The 25,334-nt window shown below is 44.1% G+C and overlaps 1 protein-coding gene across 1 annotated transcript in view; it reads left to right on the top strand.

The window, feature by feature from the left end:
• The window catches only part of DDX31 (DEAD-box helicase 31), a 41,181-nt gene extending 16,601 nt beyond the window's left edge, over nt 1-24,580 (top strand). Inside the window, 7 exon segments of the mRNA XM_031556211.1 lie at nt 106-156; nt 1,901-2,040; nt 6,770-6,818; nt 6,820-6,851; nt 12,362-12,472; nt 16,241-16,423; nt 24,151-24,580. Of these exon segments, the coding sequence (XP_031412071.1) occupies nt 106-156; nt 1,901-2,040; nt 6,770-6,818; nt 6,820-6,851; nt 12,362-12,472; nt 16,241-16,423; nt 24,151-24,304 (720 nt within the window). The 3' untranslated portion in view covers nt 24,305-24,580.
• The last annotated feature ends 754 nt before the right edge of the window (nt 24,581-25,334 follow it).

The raw sequence follows: 25,334 nt of genomic DNA, 5'->3' as shown, positions 1-25,334 counted from the left end.
GTGTAGCCAGTTGTTTCCCAGCATAATCACTGTCCTGGCAGAGTTCTTAATTTGCTGAGATCTGTGAAGCATTTTTACTTGGTAATTTCCTTGTTAATTTTAAAGGACGTCGCAGCACGTGGACTAGACCTGCCTCAAGTCATGTGGATCGTGCAGGTAGGTTTGCTGTGTGTGTATGTGTGTGCATGCATTATGTGCAGTCCTGCCTAGATGAACTCCCTTTCCAGTCCAGACCCTCATTCTGCAGTTGGCTTGTCTTTGTGCTGATGCTTCAGGTGTGGGAGACCAATATATTCCTGACTGCATCTGTGCAGTGATCTGAGTGCTTCAGGTTGGGCTTTGCTGGATTGGGACTGGGGCTGAGTTAGCTGTAAGCATTCAGCTTTCAGTAGAACTGCATAGTTCAGATTTCTCCTTTAAAAACAAACAAAAAACCCACGCCAATACTGCATTGCTGTCGACAGAAATATTGTCTTTAAAAAAAAAAAAGCCTGAAACTAAGAGAGATGGATTGGACCTTAAAAATAGCAGCCTGTCACTTCAAAGAGGAATCTGGGGGCATGAAGCAGATTTCATTTCTGTAGAAGATTGATAATTAAAAGAAAGTTGAATTGGGGAAAACTGATTTAGAAATTCTCACGTATCAAGTGAAATGTGGGTAAAAAGAACAGGACACAAAGCACCGGTGAAACAACCTTTTAATTTCTACCTCATCAGGTAACAAATGTGATTTTAATTTAGTGTTTTTAAAAATGAAAGATTTTGTAGCAGCTAGCGAGTCAGAGAAGGCTGGGGAAGTAAAGTCTTTAATTCCCAGATCTGTATATTAATATAATTTACCAAAGATATAGTTGCCAGTGTTAGAACGCAGTGCAAATTACCTCAAGCCCTGGGAGACTTCTGTGTGTCCAGAAGGCGAAATCTCAGCTGTCCTGAGAGCTGTGTCCAAGAGCAAGGACCTGCAGGGAGCAATTAGATTGCTCACAGCATCTTACTCACACCTCTAGCCAGTAGAAACTTTGCCAGAGGGCACAGGTATAAACACTAGAGTGGGCTTTGGTTGTTGGTTTTTTCCAGTTAAACTGCTGAGGGCTCATTTCTAAGCAGTATCTCTGTGCATGTTCATTTTTCTAGGAAAGGAGGGGGGAAAGAATGAGGGAAGGCTAAAGGGAGGGAAATATGTCACCCTTTATCAGATCTTGCAAATAGCTGGGCATTTTCTCAGTCAAGTAAATGAGAGGCACTGCTATACTGGGGTTGGGTGGGGGCCTTTAAGCAACATCTCAGTTTGGACTCACAGTCATAGACGGAAAGACAACTGCTACCTGTATCATATGCTGCCCAAAGGACTTAATATCACATCTCTCTTAGGCTTCTTCTATCCAATAACTACCTATGATTTGCTTTAATCACAACAAAAACATAGCCAAATTTAGATTGGCCATATTTAATTGCATGGCTTTTCTCCTAAATACAGGCACAGGTGGCATCCCACTCTGTATGGGTACTGCTGGGCTTTGGTTGGTTGGAGGATTTAGTGAGAATTTTTTTTTTTTTTGAGAAGGAGAAGCAAACAGATTCCTGATGTGCCTGTATAGAAATAAAATGTAAAAGGCAAAGAGAGACACTGAGATGGGGAAAACTGTCCTATTATCTGAAAGTTGGCCAACGTGTCACATTCACATGTCAAAAAACTGCTGTGGCTGAGGGGGTTGAGTGATGGTTACAGCGATGAGTCCGATGGGCTCTTGATAAACAGTCTGATTCCGAGGGAGGTACAGCAGGTGGGTTTTGCTGAGATCCCCTTTGTTTCAGACGAGCAGACCGAGCGTCTCGTTTATAATTAACATGCTGTGTTCTGTTAATTCCTCCCTTCCCTTCTCATGTTCCCTTTTTGAAGTATAACGCTCCAGCTTCACCTGCGGAATACATCCACCGGATCGGGAGGACGGCTCGGATTGGCTGTCACGGGAACAGCCTGCTTGTCCTGGCGCCTTCGGAGGCAGAATATGTCAGCTTGCTGGCTTCTCACAAGATTAAGTGAGTCAGAAACGCGAACAAAAGTTTCAGCTCATCCTTGCTAATTAACCTTCCGTGGCACTTTCAGCGGGACTGTAGCTTCGTGCAGGTTTTAATAAGAATTTATTAATTCTTGTGATCCAGGACCAGCCCCAGACTGGCAAAAGGAGAGGGGGATGCGTATGGAAAATCATCCGGCTGGCAGATTGTGTGTGTGTGTGTGTGTGTGTGTGTGTGTGTATGTGTGTGATGAGGGGCACGGAGGAGATGGGAGTCGGAAATCCTTTGCGTTCGGTTGTTATCTCTATGGCCCTGGGTTCAAGTTGTGGCTATGCGGAGATCACAAGTCAAATGAGCCTGTCAAATGCTAGCTGGCCATCTGCCTGCATAGCACCATGTTGTCAGAGATTGTGCTTTCTCTTCAGGAGAGATCCGGCAGAGAAATAGCTGGGGAGCTGTGGGTCATATCTGGCAGGTAATTGGCCCAGATATGTTGTGTAAGTGCCTTGTGGCAAAAATAGAAGAGGTTTCTGTGAGTGGTGAGTGCCCAGTATGGTCCTGGAAGGCAAAGGGGTTGGGGGCACTCAACAGACCTAAAGTGGGGTGTGTTTCCAGGCTGGCTGAGAATGCTTCTCTCACACCGGCTGTGGCCAGGACTCGGGAACAGGCAGTAAGGAGAGCAAAGCCAGGCTGGTGAGGGAGCTGACTGCTCTTCGGGCTGCTACTCGATGGCTGACACGCTATAATATTTCAGTCCAGGTCTCCTTGCACAGTGGTTCCTTTGTAGGGATAAAAAACCTTCAGTATTGCTAGCAGGGAGCATTACCATGTCCCAAGCCTCCCCAGCAGGCAACTGGTGATGCGACTCCTCTTGCTTCCTGCATTGCTGCCTCTTTGGCATTTCAGAGCAGCAGCTGAATAGAGTCCCTTTAGTGTTGTTCTAGTGTTGTGGAGTGGTAAACTCATGCACAGATTAGTTCTCTTTTATTTGTTGTGTTTATGTCGGGTGGAGCTGCTTGGAGCCGAATTTGGTTTTGCATCCTTGAAACAAACAAATGTTGGCAGTAAATACGGGCTTATTCTAGGCTGCGAGCCATTTAGTGGTCTAACAAAGAGCCATCCATCATCCCAGGTAACTATCTATTAAGCAGACACCAGCAAGACATGGAGGGCTAAGCTGACAGGGTTTTTTTTCATGTAACAAACAGCACTGACATTTAAAGGTGAAATCCCACATAATTGTGAATTTTTAACTCCAAGTAGAAAGTTGTATTTTTTCCCATTTGGGAAGGGTTGGAGGAAGGAGAGGAAAACTTTCCTTCTTTTTTTTTTAATTGTTAATGCTTTTATCCAATTTTGTTGGGTTTTTTTAACAAGTTTAAGAAGCAGTGTCACTCACTCGCACTGCTAATTATATCTGCTGAGAAGACCTGTTGTTGAGCTAGCCACCGTTCCTCAGCAATCTAGAAGACTGCTCAGTGTGTAAGGAGAGCTTTATGTGAATATTTTTTCTCTGCTTCTCAAATCAGTACGTCCAAACAACTCCAGGGATTGTCTTCTCTTGTTTGTTTTATGTTCATCATAAAACTTGCTGCCCTGGAGATAAGGGACTGCCGAAAAAAAGAGTGTGATTTTTCTGCCTTTGACCTCTGTCTTCAGATGGGAGAGAATCAGTGTCTAATTGGCATGGGTGGGCGATTCGGCCTGTTTGCAGTCATGTGTCCTCTGCTCTTCCTACGTAGCAGTGCACGGTGTGAGAAGGGACAGCGGCAAGAAGAGAGAGCTGATGAATTACAGAGAAGATGCAGGAAGGCAGCTCGAAGCTAAAGGCAGCGAGTGCCATCAGCACAAATTGCCGTTACTCTTCATAAACAGAGCATTATGGTGATAATCCTGACAATTTAATTCAGCACGAGGCTGAAAGACAGCATGTGTTGGGCTGTCACCGATCCTCTTCAGCACTGATAATTTTTTTCTTTATCCTGAGTCTTCACAGCTCTTGACCTGGGCTGCACAAGTTACCAGAATTTGTGTCGTTTTTAATTCTTAGCCTTTTGTTTTGTGTTGGGTTTCAGCGTGCGAATTGTGTGAATTGTTTTTAATTTTTTTCTTTCCTTTTATAAATGAAATTCCCGTGAGGTTTATTGAAATGTAAATACTTCATAAAATATGTATTTCTAAGAAGACAAAGCATGAGACAGGTCCCTGCCATCTTCAGCTGGTGTAAATGAGTAGTGCCACACTGATTTACAGGAGGTGAGGATCTGACCCAGAGGTTTTTTTAAACCCCTCCACCCACCCCAGCATGCATGGGAGTAAGTCCAGAAGTGTTGAGAGTCGGAAGTAATGAGAGCAGACGTGGCTTTGTTCCTGGATGAAAATCCACTTCGGAATTAGGGATGACTGCCTTTGAAATTGGAAATCGCTCGCAATTAATTTTCACCAGTACCTGAAGCCTCTCCTTGGCTTCCACTGTGGAAAAACAGCTTTAGCCGTTGCCAAAACGATCTCACTTTGGCTCTGCTGAGATCAGTAATTCCCAATGGGTCTCAAGGAAGCCGTGTGCCTCTGTAACTTTCTTTTCAGTCTTTGTGTGGCTTGAAGTTGTGGCTCCTCTGTCCAGCTGTGTGTACATGCATGCTGATGTTTTGTGTGCATTTCCCCATTTTTCTTTTTCTTTTTAAAGGTTAGCCTCCAAAACATTCTGTCTCAGCATAACTAACACATTTTCCTGTATAGGGAAGAGGCAAGAAGCAGCAGAAAGTCAGTGAGGTTTACTTTTTTTTCTTTTTTTGCTTATGTCTCTTTTAGTTCCTTCAACTGCAATCTAGCAGCGCCTGCCTCGACAGCTATCAGATAATTTCTTTATCTCCTAACGGGCAGCCTAACTAATTTATAAAGGAGGGCGCATCACCGTGAAGGCACGAGTCATTTCTCTCCCTTCTCCACGTTGTGCTCCCCCTCCCCTGCTCCCCTCACATGCTGCTCCCCGCTGAGAACCAAGTTCACATTTCTGTTAGGCTGCGAGCTGGCAGCGCGCCGTGAGAGGGGAGGATCGGCGAGGGGGTGACATATCAGACAAATCAATGTCAAAGGTTTGACGTTTTCATTCATAGCTGTGTCAAAGAAACCTTGGGGGGATGGGGAGGTTTTCACTTTTCACTTGCTTAAGCGGTTGCCGTTTATGTTTTAATTTACTGTTACACTTTTCAAAAACAAACAGAAGCCCTCAGTTGTCATTTTATGCTCCATTTCCCTTTCTCTCCATCTCTCCCCTACCCCTCTCTGCATCCTCTGTGGAGGTATTTGTGTACTGAGAGTCCCAGCTGCACAGAGATGGGGCTCCTCTCCCATGCAGGATATCTTACGGCCACGTTGGCCCATACCTCTGAGGCTGGGTGACTCTTTCTGCAGACCATCTCTTTTCCTTTAGTTACGTTGTGATGATGAGCCAGTGGAGGTTGGAAGTGCAGATTGCAGGAAAAAAGGTATTTGTTGCTTTAAGTGGAAAGGACACAGCATCCTTTGTAATACAGAACATAGCAAGGAATTATTCATTCCTCCTTACCAGGAGTTTTGAGATCTCTGAGTGAAGAGAAAAGGAAGATCCTTGTTGGTACAATTTGTTTCTGTACTTCGTAGAAAATCATCAGTGCTTCCTTTCAGAAGCTGCCTGCATCTGTCTGGCCATGTGAGATCTGGGAATCTAAGGAGTGCTGGGCCCCCAAGATTTATCTCTTCCTTACTCTCTAGTAAACCCCAATGAACTCCTTGGCTTCCGTGCAGTATTTCTGATTTACTCTGGTATAAAAAAGGGAAAGAATCTGTTTCTCTAGAGCTGACCTTTGCTCACCGCTGAAATGCAGCGACTCGAAAATTTGGACCCACAAACTTCAACTTTTATTATCTGAGTAATTCCCTTGGAAATGGGACCCAGTTTGGATGCAGTGATAATATTAATTGCCTGAAGCTGCACAGCTGTTCTTGTGTTGTGTCACCTGGTGTGTGTGTGCCCCACAAGACAGTGTTAAAGAGGACGAAGGATATCTAATCTCCTTTACATGCTTCTCTGGATGGGACCACTTGCATGCTTTAAAATGAAGCTGGCTCTGAAGAACTCATTGGTATCTAGGCCATAGCAGTGGGCCAGCAGTGTCTTGCAAGCAAGCAGGACTAGAGAATAAATCATCTGGTTGAAGCAACAGGGAGAATGTGAGTTGACAGAATGGAAATAAATGCCCAGTGTGAAACATGACTAGGGATAGCTAACTGAGTTGCCTTTATTTAAAAAAATGTTAAAAAAAAAAAAGGAAGTATTTTAAGTCCGTAATGTTCAGGGCTTTGGTTTTACACTTGTGCTGGGGGAGAAAGAGGGTGAGTCCTCAGAACGGGAAAGAAAATCAAACTGTGTCTTTGGTATCAGAACTGGCTTTTGAAGCTCTAAATGAATGTGAGAGTAGGTCCGTAGGAGGAGTATCTCTGGGTTTTGAGTCCAGCAATGGAGCAGGAGGTTGGAGTGACATAAGGTCTTGTGGGAGTGGGGTATGATGCGACTGTGGGGTATGTGGACTGTGGAAGGAAACAGAGTTGGCTTCGTAGGAGAAATTCCTTTTGATCCTGTTGTTTCCCCATAAACACTTTGTTTCTTTGGATGAGGGTTGAGTATCACCTCCCATCTTGCCATCCATTATCAGCCTTTAGTTTTTTATGCAGAATAAATTGCAGGTTTTTTTTGTCTTTGCTGCTTCAGTGTCTCAGAGATGAAGATGGAGAAGGTCTTATCCAGCCTGATGAAAGATGATCGCTTCAGGCTGCACAGACCAGGAAGCAAGGTGAGTTATTCTCCTGATTTGGAATTGCTGCCATTTTCATTTACCAGTTAAACATCATAAACATTCCTCCCTTAGTTTCCATCTTTGCAGTGTGGTGGTTGGTATATCCATCATGTCAGGCAATGCAAATAATCATAGAATTGCCTTATGTCACGATTGTCCAATCTTTAACCTGCTGTCCAAAAACCAGTTCTTTTTAACTCTTCAGCAAATATTTTGTAGCAGACAGTAAAGCTTTCTGGCTGCAAAAGTATTATTTTTTTTTCCCACAGTGCTTCTCTTCTGCTTGGCTTTTCTGCACTAAAACTGTTGGAGATGGCAAATAACATAAAATCGTTCTGAAGAAATGAGCAAAATGTATTTGGTGATGTGCTGTGTAGGCTTTTTAATTATTATCTGTATTTACTTGGAGCTTGAAACAAAGCTTGCTGGGCTGACAGACATCTTTTCATTGATTTCTGCAAACTTTGGGTCTGCCATCAGTTTGCTAATTTACAGCATTCAGTCACTTGCAATTGATGGCTGAGGTCTTTCTGCATTCTGTGGAATTAAATCCTTGAGGAACTTTCATTTTGAATGGAAGTCGAGAATGCTTCAAGCATTTTGCAGAATGCTTTTTCTTTCCTCTTGTTGCAGTTTTGCCTGCTTGTTCTTTCTGCTTTAACATACGTGAGCCTGCAGCCTGTCCAGTGCCTTCTCATTTCCTGCAGATGGCTGTTAAGAACTGTGGTGGTTTTGGTAGATATGCTTTTGAAAGATGCTGTTTTCCTTTATGCCCTGTATTTCACAGAAAGCTCCATCTGTGGCTGCTGTGAGATACAGCTTTATTTCAAGCTCTTACCTTTTCACTGAAATCACCATACATCCCGTATTTTAGATCTTTGGAACATGCTTATGGTATGGTCTGTTAGCTGGTTCAGCAAATACATAGAAGTGTAGATGTGCTTTGTTACTGCAGAAATTATTTAAAATAGCTTTTTGTGTCCTTTTGTGGCTAGTAAGCCTGGTTGCTAGCAGGACTGATAGAATTTGTATTTCTACCATGCTTTCAAACTGCAACATGATCTGCACATTTAGATGTAAAATATTCTGACTTCAGTACTCATCTTTTGCCTTTCTTACTCTTCTCAAAACAAAAACAAAGGAATACACAAACAACAACAACAAAATGTATTTGGAAAACAGTTGTTACTCATTTTTTTTGCTGGGTGCTGCTTCCTAGCCATGCCCTGTCATGCCAGGTACTGTGCATAAACAGGAGCTGGTTCCTTTCACCTGCAGTCAAAAGTAGGATTGAACTTCTCTTTTCCCTCTGCCTTCAAAGTGAATGGTATTTTGCTGTTGACTGCACTGGAGCTGTGATAGATCCACTCTGGCTGAAGGATGGTCTGAATCTGCTGTGAGGACTTAAAAATACAGAATTATCAATTTTGATATGACTCAAAATCTTACAGAATTGAAAGTGGGAAATAGTTGATGGAAAAGAAATCTCTGCAGTTTAATGGGGATGAGGTTGCAGTAGGCTTGTCAATATCACATAGGCTTCTTGAGGAATTACTTGAAAAATCTACTAAATGCAATCAAGGATGTTTGAGTTCTATTTTATTACCATCAGAGGCTCCATAAGAGGTCTAACGCTTTCTCAGCTGTTGCAGGGACACGTTACCAAGTTTTAAGGAGGGTTAATCTCTGCTAAATTCCCTAAGTTTGCCGTAAAGGCAGCAGAGTAAGCTGGGAATGCAATGGACACTGCATAGGACAGAGAGTGATGGAGGACTTGTTACGAGGAGCTGAACCTGATCTATTTGTGATGTTCCCATTCGAGAGAGAGTTAGCTTTGCTTATCAGCTCTCCATGCATTGAGTCATGTATATATTATAGTTGTGCACACAGGAATCTCATTATGATGCTCTTCGGTTCTCATTGCCTCAACTGAAGTCCATTACAAGAACCCCGTTGGAACATGCATTTTTTGGGCTTCTGTGTGCAGCCAGGGAGCAAGCTGAAGTGCCTGTAAAATGTATATTTTATATTTAGGTGTATAAAATATATATGTGGCTATGTCTGGGTGTGTGAATGTTCACCTGCCTACAAAGAGAATAAATTTGATCTTTCAACTTTTATCGAGGGGGGCAGGGGGACTTGGTGAGTTCTGGAGGAGGTGTGTGGAGGTTAGTAAAAAGTTGTTATTAAAACAAAATCCTTCATTTTGTTTTGAAGTATAATGGAAGCAGGAGATGTTATAACCAGGGTTTTTGGGTCTGGTTTTTTTTTTTTCCTTCCTGCTTTAAGAAAGAATTTCTCCACCTGAGTCTGGTTTTATTGAGTTTCTGTCCTTTCCACCATTAACAAACCCTCCTAATGAAGTAAGAAGCTTTCAGTTCTTTCCCTCACCTCTCAAACCTGAAAGCTGCAGTCTTTATAATCACGAGTTTCTTCTGAAAGAGATAAGTGTGCCTCTTCCAAGCGTAGCTGTAGGGAAGTCCCCCAGTGTCCTGAGCTGGTTAAGTCACGTTATGGCCAGGCCTTTTTCTTCTTAGAGTTGATAGATGCTGTTATTGATCACAGGTTATGCTAGTGGTTAGGGATCTGCCAGAATAGGTTCATTCCAAGCAAGTACAGGCTAGAAAATGTTCTTCTATCCCACTAGTTCTCCATAATGACAATCATGCTCATTACTTAATGGATGTAACGAGTTCATGTATGTGGAGAGTAGATCAAGCAAACCTCTGGGGTTGGCTTTTATCCTTTGGGCCTTGGAAAAGCTGTAAGGGTCTCAAATTAATTGTCCTGCTCACCTGAACCTGGGCACAAGCAGGATTAAAGCTTGTAAAGCACAGGGGTTGGCTTCCAGTACACTTCCAGTAGCACGGCTCTGTTTGATCTGCCCAGACACTCACATGGTGCACTGGTTTTATTTTCAGTTCGGCTCTGAGACAGTTTTAAATTTAGATTTTTTTTTTTTTTTAAGATGATCCTTTCTGGAAGGCAGGAATCAAACAGATTTTTTTTTTTTTCATGCCCATTAGGGGGCAATTTTAAAATGAGATCTGTCTCAAGGGGCTGGAGGGGATAAAAGACAAGGTGGAGACGGGAGGAGGGGAGAAGCTGTTTTCTGAGTACATTATGTTTCCTGCCATTTGCTTTTTTCATTTATTTCTCTTGGACTGACCTCACACTTTGGAAATTATGCACCTAGTTCTTTATCCCTCATTTTTGTCTTACTTTTTTTTCCCCCAGCACCAGGAAGAAGAGATGCCTCATTTTGAAACCTAAAGGGGGGAATAAGAAAAGTCCTTTGTAATATATTGCCATATTATCACTAAATCCCCTGACAGTTGTGACACAGAAGCAAGTCACCTGTCACTTAAGCTTGAGGTCTCTTTAATTTTCTCCTGGAATTCGCACCAGGCTGTCTTTAATTTGAGGCCTTTATTGGAATTCTGAAACCTTTCTGCCTCCCCGGTGCTCAGATCTATTCTGAGTGCTGTTACAGAATGTATACAATAACCAACAGAGGGATTCAGAAGGGGCTGAAGCACTGTTTATTTAACACTCTGGAGGGATTTTCGTGCTTATTCGGTCCAGGCTACCCGGCTTTCAATATCGCTTTGACAACCGTTATGCCCTTCTCATTAATTTTAAACAGTTAAAACACAGGAAAAAGAGAAAAAGTTTTCATTATTAAAGTGCTTTACTTTTTAATAACAGAGGATTCTGTCCGCCAGGGGAAAGGGCAAACCTCACTAATTTCACATTCATATTAAAAAACGCTGGGAAGGTGACACTTTGTGCTGCCAGGAGGCTTAACAAAAGAAAAGTGATGGGGGCTAGGAAGAGCGGGCGGGTGGGAGAAAGTTTTATGTTTCACGTCAATGGAAACTTGTTAGTCACAATGACGAGTGTCCACTTGGAGAAGGCAGCACCACTCGTAGTTTATTAAACCCTTACAGAGGCCCCTCGACTGGAAACTGTCTCAGCTGATTAATAGGAGTGTGTTAAGTCAAACCAGAAGATGACGACGAAGCAGTCTGTATCGGCCATCTCTGCAGTGCACTGGGAGATGGAGAGCAGAGACTGGCAAACTGGGAGGCTCTTGCAAGGCCTTAAAACGCCAGCGTTGACTTTGCTGGAGGTACAGGTAGTTCAGGCAGTGGGAGAGCAGGAATTCTGTTCCCCATGTGTGTTTGTTTCACTGGAGGATGATGCAGTGGCTGGGAGCAGTGGGATCTCAAGTTCCAAGGAAGGCACTGCGCAGGGACTTTGAACTGCACTTGGGGTCTTTCTGTGGGTGGGTTTTCTGTTAGGATGCAGAGCAGCAGATCTGGGTCAGCAGAGCTTTTTGCATTGGGTGTCAGCAGCATTGCCTGGCTTCCCCAGTCCCCAGCGTTCCCAGTCAGCATGATGTGGCACCCCTGGACTGGCAGCAGGGCAGAGGGAAGTGAGGGTTTAAGCAGTATTAGATATGCTGGGGAGGAAGATGAGGAGTTGACCAGCATCAAATTACTGCCTTGGCTCAAGTGCTCCAGCTTGGATGCTGGTTCCTATATGAGTAGCTTTTGAGAGTTGTGGTCCTTTCTTGAGGGAGGTTCGTATCCATGGATGCTTGGCTTTGCACTTTGCTGTCAACTTGCCATCGAAAATGTTTTCTCCTTGTCCACATTTCCTCTATCTGCCTTGGTAGTTCAGAAACAGAGCCAACCTCTTTCCTCCTCCTAGTAATGGTTTGTTCCCTGCAGTGTTTGCTCTCCATTTCCTGAACCAAATCCTACAGTCCAATGATGGGAAAGCTTGAGCACATTCAAAATTGCCTTTTTGGTATAAGGAAGTTTCTTCTGTCACGCATTTGGTGCAAGGGACTTATCTTACCCTAGAGGAACCATGCGATAGCAATTAGTTACATATGGCTTGTTGACAGTGGGGAAACTTCATGTAGACATCAATAATGAGAAGTTCATTTTAGTTAGCTTTGTTCTCAGGTGCTGAATTCGGTCCATTCTCTCAGGCATGGACATGAATGTAGATCTCTTGCCCTGTGCATGCTAAGAAGGGGCCAGGTGCTGTGAGGAACTGCTCAGGGGAGCTTGAAACATCAATCTGAAAGTCCTAAGAAAAAAAAAAGTCAAGTCTGGCAAAGCTGGTATGGAGCCTGTGGAGAGTTACTCCAGATAACTGGGGAAATGAGCAGTGGTATCTGGCCTGTTGAATCAGAGGAGAGAAAAAAAGAAAAAGGGAAAAAAAAAAAAGAGGGAAAAAAGATACATGAAAGATGTTAGAAAACACAAAATTAAAACTGATTTGCTCTCCTCACCACGGAGTGCTTACTGGCTGCTTTGACTTTAACGTCTTTATCTATAATTTTTTTTTTTTTTTCCTCTAGCAATATTGAGAGGATTACCTTTGTTGGCCCCTGGGTGGTTACTGTGTGATTTTACTGTTATTAAATCTATTGTAAACTGCTTCATTATTCTTGACTCAAATTCTCTCTTTCCTCTAATCCTCCCTTGTAGAAATCCTCTGTTGTGGACCCTCAGGAAGTCCGGGAGCGGGCCACGGTCCTGCAGACAAAATTTGAGAATTATGTTCACTCCAGTGAGGGGACCATCCGGTGGGCAAAAAAAGGTCGGTGCATTTCTTCTCCATTATAGGAGTAGGGCTCATAAGCTGCTATAGTTTGCTTCAGGGAAAAGGATTGGAAGAAACCTTTTTGGGTCCGTTGGGCCCTGCAGGGGGTTGGGACGGACCCAGAAGGCTTTGTGATGATATTATATGTTAATTTCTCACATTCCCATATTAAGTGCAAATGAGGTTTAATCTTGGCTTTCAGCAGGATTCACATCTGAGGGCTCTGACCCAGTCACGTGAGTGAACAGAGAGTGTGTTGCTCTGGGAAGGTCAGCCTGTGCAATACCTGCTTGGTGCTTTCAGTTTTGCACCAGGGGTGTTTGAAAGCTGTATGGCAGGATGTCTTAGGAGCAGCTCTCAGGCTGGTTGTTGCTGTGTGGGATGGGAGAAAGATGGGAGATCACAACTGCATGCAAAAGCAAGCAGGAAGTAGAAGAAAACAGGGTGGATTTAATAATAATTGTACCTAGGAATAAATCTGGAGACTCTGTATCCATCTTTGCGTGGCCAGATATGCAGCTGCTGTGACTGTGCAGCCCCAGAAGCTTTTTCCTTCTGCTTCTCCAAAAAAAACAAGTGAGGTAGATTTGGGGAAGAAGATGGGAAACTTGACAGGGATGTGGTAGAAACTCTTCTGCATATACAATAAAAGTCACGTACTATGTGGTCCAGAAACAAGTGGGGAAGTTGGCCTTTGAGCTGTACAATGTCATCGTGTAACTGAGTATGAGGAGGCTGTTCTCAAGATAGAATTTACGTTCAGCATTACAATTGTATGAAATCAAGAGATGTGATTGGACCTGTTAAAGAGGTCAAAGGGGCTTTTTTCCCTGAATGTTAGTAAAACATTTTTGATTGCACTCAGAAAACCTCTATAGGCTGTTTATCCAGCATATGTCACTGCAGGTAAGCACACACACACACTCCATATGCACTTGTTGCTGACCTCAACACTAAACTTTTTTAGTGACAAACTAGAAGTGCAGAATGTATGTCAGGAAATGCTGAAGTGTTGTGCATCCCATTTCTCTTGTGCAGGAGTACTCCACCTCTTTTCCTATTCCACTATCTACATATGCAAATTTTCCACTGCTGAGTGGCTTCCATAAACCCCCTCTTCCTCCTCTCTGCGCCAGGCATCATGAATAATTAACATGGCAGCTGGCTTTTCTTTCATGGCAGACAATCAATTGGAAACTGTGCCAGAGATGCATTTGTTTCTCTCTTTTTCTCTTTTTCCCCATTTTCTGACCCAGTCAATGTTAATAAGCAGTGTTTTGATTGTAGCTTGCCTTCAGAAGGCGAGTGGCTCCCTGCCCACTCGTCCCTTCTGCCCTTCAGATCCATATTTTTCTAACTCAGGTAGTTTAGGGAAAGTGCTGCCCTTCAAACTTGATTGACTGACCAGCAGTGCGATAGCATGGGAGGAGAGCTGTGGCTGAGCCCTGCTTTCTGAAGGACAAACTTCATGGAGTGTGGAGCCCTTTTTGGAAAGCTGAGGTCTTACATGGTGAGAGGTGGTGCTGCTCTGAAGCTGCAGTGACAGGCAGAGCTCAGTCTTCAGAACCTTCATGCTGCTGTGGTTACAGGAAGGTAGGGAAGCAAACCACTGTTTGTTGTTAGTAGTTGAGCAGCTGCTCTGACCCTCTCTGTCCTCAGCACTGTTATATGCAGAGGGACAGCAGGGTTACAGGAACCCACTGCTGTGGCACAAAGCCTGTGTTGGTGGTGGTTTCGGTGCATTCTTCCTATTCCCACACGCTCTGAACACTGGCAAAATGTCCCCACCAGCTTGTCCAGCCATTATCCAAAACCTATCTAACCTCCATCGTGTGTAGTTCTTTGGTTTTTCCCTTTGTCTTTCCACAACAGCAATTCTATTAGAAAAGAGAGGGGAAATGGGAAAAGGACCAGCCTAAATCCATTCTCTTACATCAGTGCAAATCTGAAATCTCCCCAGACCAGCATGCATCTCCTACGGCTACTGTTGGGTCTTCATTTAAATCTCATGGGTGCTGTGATGAACGTTAGCAGCTCTGAGCTCCCCAGAGGTAAGGCAGTTACATGAGCTGAGCTTTCACCCTGCTGATGTGGCAGGGCTGCTAGTTCAGATTTGGATTAGTCTCTCTTTCACATGCTCTGAGTCAGCGCTGGGGCTGGCAGTTTTCTGGCTGGACTTTGGGAAGTGAGGGGCCTTTGGCACTTTGATTCTCAAACGATGATCTGGGGAATGAGTACCAGCAGCCTTTGCCATCTGAAGAACTGTGGGAGATGAGCTCAGCCTTCATAATAACAGGATCTTTAGTATCAACCATTTCAAATGCTGAAAGAAACACAGCTATATTAACTCCAGTGGGACTGGATTCAGTGCAGGAGCAAGCTCGTGTTGTTCCTTTTGAGGAGTTGCACCCTCTCACAGCAGGTGAATTCGACCAATAACTTTGTGGGAAAAAAAAAACAGCAGCAGAACAGGTTTGTTGAGAGCATGTGAGCTGGTTTATAAGCCCTCAGAGAGATGGCCTTCAGATGAGACAGTGAGACTTGGTGTTTGGAATTCAACATTCTCTTTTTGGGAAAATACAGGTCTCTTGATGTTCAGATGCCTCTAAAACAGTAACGTTGTGAAATTGGGAAGAAGGTGCAAAAAAACTCAATCTTTTCTTCTCATCGATTGGGAAAAGGAGTTCGCTTTGCTCAGTAAACAGAGCTTTGATGGATTCCCTGGGTCCTTCCAGGAGCTGATCTGCTAAAATGACATTTTTATTACTGTTCATAAACTCCAATCTCCTGCTGCTGCCAAGAGATTAGACATAAGCTGTGGGCAAACTTGCTGGTCCGGTGGCTCAACAGGCAAGGGCAGGAGAGGTTAGAGTTAGAGCTTGCTGCTGTTGGGCTGAGAGGGAGAGAGAGATGAAGGTGGTGGTTGGGGTGAGGGCTGAGGGCTGAGGGGGGAAGCACAGGAGGTTTAGAAGCAGAGGAACAGTAGGGGGATTGTGGGGAGGCATTTTCTGAGCTGTAGAGTTTCCTTACTAAAAGTCCTTGTATTCCCTATAGCAAAGAGGACAACCTGGGTATAATGTTACAGGTATATTGAAGAGCAGTGCTGGTGTTCATATTAGTGGATGATTGTCTTTGGAGCAATGAGCCCTGAGGGAAGGGCATTACAGGAATATAAAGATGTGAAAGAGGAAATTTGTACGCTATCCTATTATTTTTCCCTTCTGAGAAGGTGAGCTCTGTTCTCAGTGTGATGATGAGTCAGGAAATCCATCTGGTTCTCATATATTTATAAGGGACTATCTAGTAACTGGTGAAAAATGCATGGGCTGCTGGGGTTGTAATATCGGAGGAGTCTTCCTGTGCCACTTCCATGCTTCCATTTCCCTTTCTTCATCCCTCTATTCCCTGTTTCCCCCTTTCTGCTACCTTTTGATGTCAACAACTGTTCATATGAGATGTGCTGCAGACATTGCCCTCTGTGGCAGAAGGGGCATCCTTACAAGAGACAAACCTAATGCAACTTAATGTAGCGTTGTTTCAGTTCCTAACCCTTCTCCACCACCTTTCTTCTCCTTACGGGATTGTACCAGTGCTATATACAACCTTCACAGATTTTTAACATACCAACCTTATTCACCAGCTGCTGACCAGAAGGTGTCCCAAAGGACAAGACCAATGTCCTTTCAGCTGGAACAGCTGAATCTTTAAGTATATATATATAAAGATGCAGTAGCTAACAGAATTCACTCTTTTTTTCTCTCCCCAGCACTGCAGTCTTTTCTTTGTGCCTACACTGCCTATCCCAGAAGCCTCAAGCACATCTTCCACATCAAATCTATCCACCTGGGTCATGTGGCCAAGAGCTTTGGCCTGAGAGATGCTCCCCAGAATCTGACTACTCTTCCAACTGCTAACTCAAAGAAGAAAACCAAACCAAGAGCAAAAAGGTAGGCCAGCTTGATGTTCTCAAGCCAAGGGATGCCATGTGCCAACCCAGGGTATGCATTGCTCCCTGAAGTTCTTGTGGTTGTTCCAGGAGTTCATATGTGATTGCTGAGAGGCTAAATCATGCTGAGGCTTAGATTGTGTTCTGAGCCATTGCTTAATTCTCTGTTTTTCTCCAACAGCAGTAGAATGCCTAAAAATTATGTGTATTAAACCAGCTTGGTTAAACATTAGAATGTGAATTTAGTTTAAAAAAAAAAAAAAATAGCTCACTTTGTAGTTCAGCTTCTGATAAAGATGATCTTTTTTTGAAGGAAGGTGTTAAGTGTGGAGAAGTGCCTCCATGAACTAGCCTGGGTTTTGCTGCACCTTTTCTGTTTTTTTTTAATGCTTAAGCAGAAGCAGCCTAATTTTTATTTATTTATACTTCACTCCAGAACTACTTTGAAGGATCAGGAAGGGCACAGGCACTGTTCCGAGCGAAGCATGAGATTTCCCACATATTGGAGTGGTTCTCTGCCTTGCACATGTCGTGGTTGTGATAGAGCTCCAGCTGCAGGTCCTATTGGAGCCAAACATTTCTGCAGTAGAAGCTGCCAGGATTTTCCATTCACATCCTTGTTTCCAATCACAGTCCTACACAGATCTGTGATTCCTGGCTTGGGAGCAACTGCAATGGCATCTCTGCCCTCATCCTTGACTAGGAAAAGTTGCTCAGACAAGGCTGTGTGCATAACTGTTTGCTGTTGTTTTTTTCACTCCATATACCATCAAGGAAACTGCAGAGGAATGAGTGTTTTCCCTTTTCGAGTTTGACCATTCTCCTTATTGTAATCCAAGGCAGTGTGAGTGGTGATTTATCTCACAATACACTTCTTCCTTCCTGGCCTTGACAAATACCAGTTATTCTCCCTTGTCTTACATCTGTTCCAGTCTCCTAGGTACACCTTTCCTGCATCAGGGATCTGAGATTCCCTGTCAAACCTGGAGGAGAAAAGCCCCAAGTGGTCTCCTCTCCCTGAGATGGAGCTGAAAATGCTCAGTACCTCTCATCCTAGGTGCTTTGAGGTGGTTCCACGAGACAAATAGTCCTCCCTTCTGAGATCACAACATTAAGCTCTTGCAGTCTTCCCCAACACTACAGCGGACTACAAACTTCTGGCTTGCCTGTGAAATCACTGCAATAATTCAAAGGAAGAAAAATCTTTCTTTTCCTGGTATCAGTTGTGACTCCTTCCATATAATTGTTGCTGCAAACCCCATTAGCCATGCAATTAAAGCACTAATCCACTTAATTGTTCCTAGACTGGTGACATCTCTTGCACATGTATGTATTTTGGAGGGGGGAGGAAAAAAAAAAAAAGGAAGAAAGAATGGGGAAAGGATTTTAAAATAAAAAGTCAGAGACAGCATTGTCCTGCTTTGAGAAGCCACCAGGGACAGAGCACCGATCTGCCTCCTGCTTCAGCTGACCCTCACCAGCAGATGGGCAACAGGATGGGAATGCCCCTGTGAGGGGGGATTTAACGGAGCTTTATTTCAGGAAGAATAGCCTGATTAGCTGATAAAGAGCATGTAAGATGGTATGGGGTGGGCTTTGATGTCTTGCTGGCCCAGCAGGGTGTCAAGCTATGACTGACAGTAGCGTGTCACAGGATTACTTGGCCTGCAACAATGCCTCTCTGTGTTCCTATGATGTTGCTATTCTGTTAGAGCTACTTTTTCCCTTGTTACGCACCTCTTCTAGAGAGCGTTCCTCCTCCCCAAGTCTTCATCCTATTATAGTACAGACAAGCTCAAGATACAGTAGGTAGTTTAGGCACAGGATGCATGGGGTTGGGGGATGTGGAGGCTTTGGAACAAATGGTCAGAGTGATTTGAAAGCTCATTTGCACATGGGTCATACAATTGCAGCTCAAGGCAAGTGGGCAGACTTCGCATGGGTTTTTCACTGCTCAAGCTCTAAAACATCTGAGAACATCTGGAAAGTTAAAACACTGCAAAAATAGTCCATTGTCATACAACTGTTATTGCCTGTGAAACTTATTTCTAAGTAACTTTGTTTTTGTTTTTTTTTAAAAAGGCATATTATTATTTAAGGGACAGCTTAGAAAAAAAAGTGAATATAGATTCAAATTCAGTATCTGCAAACATAAATTCAAGATGGCTCTGTTAATTTACAGAGAATTGCTCTCGAGTTCACGCTGACATAGCAGAGAGCAGAATTTAGACTGCCATAAAAAGACGAATGGTTTTTAATTGTAATGTGTGGGGCTTGAAATAATAGCATTGTAGTCACGGGGCAATCTTTTCAATTATATTTCTCAGGTGATACCGTGAGTGTTGGTTGTATTACACATTGTCTCCAAACATCTGATACTTGTTTTAATCAGTCTGCTCACTAAGGCCTCATCTCTCAGCACCTGCCCAGAGAAGAACAAACAGTTGAAAGTGGGGTAAAGGCAATCATTAAATGTTTCTTTAAGAGGACAAAGGAAAAGTTGTCCTCGTTTCTTTTGAAGTCTCCTTTTGTGCTTAGTGCCTCCTTAGGGAGCCTGGTTGGGGAAGGTGGGACAGGAAGATGTGGCAGCCAGGTGTGTGATGGTTCAGTGCTGGAATGTGGAAGCAGCCCTCTCCTGAACAAGTGTGTAAAACTTCCATGTATTTTTTTCTTTTGTTAATCTTTTTGTGTAAAACAACTATCCCCTTAGCCATAGCAGGCTTTGGAAAACCCAGTCTGAGGATGGCAAAATCATGTGCCCGTGAATTCTTTGGAAGTTGGAATGCTGTATTTATGTAAGCCACATAAACCAGATACTGTATATTGAGTTACAGTACACCAGCTTAGTAAGTGCCTGGGCTCGTGCTTTTACTGAAGGGTAGATGCAAGGAAGCTGATCCCACTGCCATTGAGGGATTAACTGTCTTTCACTCACTGCAGAGAAGCAGCTTGCACAGGAAGCAGCTGACATGCCCAATAGACATGTCTTTTGACTCCTTCACAATGCAGATGCTGAGGACCTATTGCCATTCCCCCAAGCCTCCCTGTGCTGCTTGGTGTTTTGCGCTTTGAATCAGCAGGGTTTTATGGGATTCTGTGGGGTACTGGTGGCCTGTTTCTTTTCCCTATTGATCTCTCTGGAAGCCAAAGGGTTTCACCATAATGGGGAGTCACAACTTAATTTGCCTTGCTTGTGAACTCGTGCCATTACAAAGAAAGAGGTAAGTCCTTAAGTTCAATGGATTCTGTGGAACTCACTGCTGCAGGAATACTTAGAAAGATTGAATATTAAATATAGTCATTGCTGCTACAGCATCTGCATTTTAAAATGTATATATAAACTAAGGTGAAAATCCCCTGTACTTCAAGATTAAGTCGAACCTTAGGTAATATGGGATCAAAGTAAGGCACACAGGATGGCTCTGTTTGAGAGGATTGATTTACATCATTATTACACCAGCATTGCTCTGGATATGAGTATTGTTAGGCCCTTAAGGTTTTGGCTGCAAGATTGTTATCCAGTTTTGTCTCTCTGTGTAGCTGAAATAATTGACTTTGGTAGGTGTGCAGTGAACTTTACTGTTTGGTTGTCTCAACATGAATACTGCTCTGCTCTGACTGTACTGCAGCAGCGCTTGATGCTCGATCTGACCAAGTGCTGATTTTTGTGCATTCTGCTCAAGCCAGTGTTTATATCAGCAGATAAGAGTCCCTAGTCTGTTTGCTGGGAGCGGTGTAGGATTGCTGATGAATTTCTTGCCCCCACTCCACTAAAAAAGCAATGGAGAAACCAATGCAAACAGGGTTGCGTTGGCTGCAGATGGTTCGTCCAACTCTATAAGTAGAAAAAGCAGGTGTTGCAGCAGCCTTGGCCCAGAGGTAACCCAGCTCTGCTGCTGGCACAGTTTCAAAGAGCTGTTGGAGATGCTGTCAGGCAGATTGATAGCGCGCTCCATGTTGAAATGCTTTCTGATAAATGAAACAACCTACCTCAGCCTCCTCCAAAGACACACCATGAGTTCTGGGACTGTGCGTCAGAACTTTTTACTCTGTCTTTCTCAGCTGAAGCAATTTGGGAACCCTTGGTTGCTGCAGATGCTGCAAGTTGGTTAAAGGTCGTCACACTTGCTGCACTGCATCACACCAGCATTCCACAGAGCTCAAGACAAAGGAACAGCCAGCAGTACTGACCAAGAGGAAGGAGAAAAAGCACGCTCTCCATTTAGGTAAAAAGAGGCATCTTCTCAACCATCAAATGATGTCTGAGAAACCACGCACACGTGGGTGCACCGCTCTGACTGTGGGAGTTTTTAGTTGAGAGATCAGCTTGCGGTTCAGCTCTGTAATGAAGCAGATATGTCAGTGTGATGCACAGACTGGAATTTTGATATGAAAATCAAAAATGGTTTCAGATATGCTCAGTCCTTTTCTTAGCACTGTCCCTCGGTCCTTCCACACCTGAATGTCTGAGAATCTCCACATCCATGATGGGGTTTAATAAGCATGGTGGTGATGGGTTGTGGTTGGTGTGGATGATCTTAGTGTTCTTTTCCAACCTCAGTGATTCTATGATTTGAACACGTGTTGCAGTTATGCGAGGAGGTTTTTTGTTTATTTTTTATGTCAACAAAGATTTGCGTGGATTTTTTTTTATGATAATCTGAAGCAAAGCAATGAATTGAATTATGGAATTGAAAGGAATTGCAATCCAAAAGAGTTAGGATTTCCTTTGGGTGGAGGGCTGGGCAGCTGGTCGCTGTGGACAGTGTCTCAGGGAAGTCAAATAACTTGTGTGCAGGGATAAGTTCCTCCTAATGTGCATGTTGGGGCTGTTTCATTTTCTGAGTTACAGTTTCTCTACTCCTGTCTTGCTTTCCCCCAGCTAATAAAACTAGCTATTTTCTCATCCATTCGAGCCTTTCCTTTCTCCTTTAAGCCCTGCTGAAATCCTGGCACTATAGCACATCGAGATGGTCAATCATTAGTGAATATTTTTTTTTTTCTCTGCCAGTTCCCCTTCGTTTCAGTGTTTTGTAGTTCCCCACCAAAACACTAACTCTTGTTTGGAAGGAGGAATTTAAAGGGCTGTGGATTTCTCTGCCCGTTATCAACATGATGTGTTCTCATTAGAGCTCAATACAGCATGATATCCAGACATGAGATCACAGAAAGAGATGCTGACAATCCATGTGTTTATCCAGTGATGGGAACATGGGTTCTGTCTGTGTTGCAAACGTGTCTTACGTTTCCAGCCGTTCTGTGAAGCTTTTTGCCAGGTATTGCCACACAGCTCTGTTCAATTAGCATCACACCAGCCCTCGGCAACAGGGAAATACAGACATCCTGGGTTATGAGGTGGGAGAATGGACATGAAGGACAAAGAGGTTAAATACTTTGCCCAAGGATGCTCAAAGAGTTGAGTACTGAGGTCTCTCTCCGTTCTCCTGGGCTTTGTGTCATAACCACAGGGCACCTTTCCTTGTTAGCTTGGCTCCTCTAGCAGAGCCCTGGAGACTTCGGCCAGTTGAGCAGAGAAGGGAATGCACAGTTAGCAGCAGCACAGCAGGGTTAAGGATCTGGACAAGGATCCTGACCTGGTGCACTTTCCCTGCGTGCTGTCACTACAGCCTGTCACTGTTGCCAGTGCCTCTTACATCTTGTGGTTAATCGAGGCCTTGACAGCTGTTTTTCTACTTTCAGTGATCAGCACAGGTTCCACAGCACAGCTCCATTGATTTTTGTGGCACTCGTTAGAGGGACAAACCTCTCTTTTTGCCCCCCTCCCACATCCTTATTTTTCAGTGTACAGCTGATCACCCCAGCAGGCGGTATTGATTTACTAATTGGGCAGTGATTTCACCTGATTGATAATAAACTGTTGAACAACCTCCCTGCTGAGCTGAAATTCAGCCTGGCAGCTACTGGTGGATTACTTGTCCTTTTGCAGCAGATAGTTCCATGTTGTTGAGTAAACTGATCTGTTGCTTGGTAACCCCGAATTACTGTAGTAAACACTTGGAGACACAACAAAAGTGTCAGATAGAAACTTTGTCAAGTGATGGAGGGATCTGGGTAGGTAATGCAGCTGCAGAGGTACCCTACAAAGTTATTCCAGCATTGCTGAGTGGCTGAGGGCACATCTTGCACTGATGCTGTGCCTGCACCCCCTGGAGCCCCTCCGTGTTGCAGTGCCACATAGGTGTAGGAAGGCAGTTTGACAAGGTGCATCTGTGGAGGTACTGTAGGTAGGGCTTTACCAGCAGCATAATTGCTTCACTGGAGCTGATTCTGTCTTTTTCCCTTAGTTTCTTCTTGTTTCAAAACAGGCAGTGGCTGTGTGCCTTATTTCTCTATGTCCAGTCTCTAACCCTTCTGCCAGCACAGAGTTTGGGCCTTAAATTAGTGAGAGAATGGAGGCTGCACCAAAAATAGCAGAGTTTTCTCTCCCCTGTCTTCCAGGCTTTATATCCTAGAGAAACCATCTTACAGAGGTAATCATCACACCACCCTTCTTACCATTCAGAGCCTTCCTATTGAACGCAATCCAGCTGTGGGAACTACACAGGGATGGAAAATGAGATGTGGAAAAGGGGCAAGCAAATATCCCAGATAGCCAAGTGTTTGCTTCCATTCCCTTCCTTGCACATTGGGCCTAATGAATGAGTTCATCTGTTCCTGCAGCCAAGGTTCTGTAGTCCCCACCGTGGTTCTGCACACTTGAAGGCACTGTGAAGGGCAGTGCTGTATGGCTGCACCCTTTAGGACTGCTGAGGTCCAGGTGTTATCAGTGATGCGTGCTGGAGCACATATGGAGCTTCTGTTGTATTCCTTCATTGTACTTAGGTGGACTCCTGTTCACTTCTCAGGAAAGGTTCGAGATCTGGTTCTGGTCTTTGTAATAAACCAAAGAGTGGGTTGTGCAGACACCAATAGCTGCGGGTGTCCCCTCGTGCCCAGGACTGTGGGAATGCTGTAGGGAACAGTGGGTCTTCTGCTGAAGAGACTGCAGTTCAGATAGTTAAGAGAGGGAGATGGCAGCAACGAGGATGAAATTTGCCCAAGGTCACAGAGCAGGACAGTGGCAGAACTTGTGGTAGAAAAATGCTGAGTGGGGTTTTTATATTTATAGCTGGCAGTTTAGGGCTGCAGGGAGATCCACGTCGGAGTTTAGAGGCTGGGCAGAATGTGGCTTCCCTTGCAAAAGCTGGTCTCTGGGGAGGGAGTGCTGCAAGGTGCATGTGATGTCTGCAGGACAATGCAAGGGAAGAGTCTGCTGTGTTACACTCTTGAAATCATTTTTTGTTGATTGTTTGTTTGGGATTCTTGCTTTCAAGCTATGGATTTCAGCTCTGTTTATAAAATGTTTCCATTGTTCGGTGTCTTAGAGCTCTTAGTCTTTTTCATTATTATTACAATTCTCAAACTGCTGTGTCACCTAATTCATCAGCCTTCAGCACAACCTTCCCTCCTTCTCCCCACCACCCCTGCAAGAGCATTTGTACAGAACAAAGGCTTGCTTTTAAAAACGGCATGATATTTTGCCACCTTTGTGAAAAGCTGTCACAACAATATCTAATTTTGCATGAGACGGAATTTCAAATCAAGCCTCAAGAAAAGGAAGCTGTTCTTCTGCTAATGCGCAAATGTCACTTTCCACAGCTGTAAAATAAGTAACCCACCTAGCAGAGCAAAGCAAAATCTAATTCCTGTTCTCTTCCTCCTGCCCAGGTCTGACCTTCTCAAGAAGACTCATGGCAAACATCGCCTGGCTGAGATCTTGCGATCTGAATATTCCAGTGGGATGGACAGTGGTGTATCCAAGGTCAAGAAGAGGAAGAAGAAAAAACAGAGAAAAAGTGGCAACCAGCAGACCCCAGTGTGAGCCACGACCTCCCAGTCATTTGCTGCACAACCTGCTGGAGTACCTCAGCCAGAGGTCAGGCTGACCTGTCAGACTGGCTGACGTGGTTCAGTTTGTCAGGCAGATATGTGGAGGGGTCTTGGGGATGCTGACCTCCTCCTCCTTTATCCCATAGTTCCAAATGGAATTGAATCCAGATGTGTCCTGTTGCACTGCTGCAATTATATGTGGCTTCCTGAGGATGCAGCTTGTTTCTAAGGTGATATTTTGCGAGAAAAATAAAAGAGTTTAATTATGGTTTTCTGAGAAATGTGGTGTCTGTATAACCTCAAGGTGAGACAAGCGTGTTCAGAAAGGAGACACTTTCCTATTTAAAGGACCCATAGAAACACTCTACAACATGTTTGCTTGCTTATTTTTAGCCAGAGAAGCAGTGGTGGAGGAGGTGTTCAAGGTGCACATTTAGGAGGAGGGAGAGGAGGCTGCTGCTTCCCCTGCTGCTGTCCAAGAGGATCTTCTGCTCCTGTTACAGGTAACACACTGAGTCACTGCCACCTTCCCTCTGTGCACGGGGGCAAAAGCTGTCCCTGGACACTGTTACTCAAATGCTGCCACCTCCCAGGAGTGTCCCCTGTTTCAGTGAAATTGGTCTGCTTGTGGAGAGCTCTTCAGTGTGATGACACATGGTCCCTCTGGGGCAGAGCTCATGGGCACAGAACTTCATGTCAAAAGTCTGAGTTTGGGAACAAACGTTGTCACCGTAGGAAGGAGCCAGAGTGGAATCCAGCAATCTCCAAACTTCTCCTTGCCTGCAGCGTATTGTCATACCTAATTATGAAATGCAGAATATGTATGAAATGTCTCACCTCTCTGAACATGAAAGCCTTTGCAGAGCCATGCTAACGCTTCCCACTGGTAACCCAGGCTTTCAAGGTTCTCCCTGCTTTGGCTAGGCCTTGCACTGTGCTTTATTTCAGTGTGTCCCAAACCAACAGTTTTCATTTTGTGCTGTTACCATCGTTTTTTTGTTTTTTTTTCCTCATTCTTCCTT

The sequence above is a fragment of the Meleagris gallopavo genome, chromosome 19 (assembly GCF_000146605.3).
Source record: "Meleagris gallopavo isolate NT-WF06-2002-E0010 breed Aviagen turkey brand Nicholas breeding stock chromosome 19, Turkey_5.1, whole genome shotgun sequence".
Classification (NCBI taxonomy): domain Eukaryota; kingdom Metazoa; phylum Chordata; class Aves; order Galliformes; family Phasianidae; genus Meleagris; species Meleagris gallopavo.
Note: the sequence above shows the minus strand (reverse complement) of the source record. Positions and strands in the feature narration are given on the sequence as shown.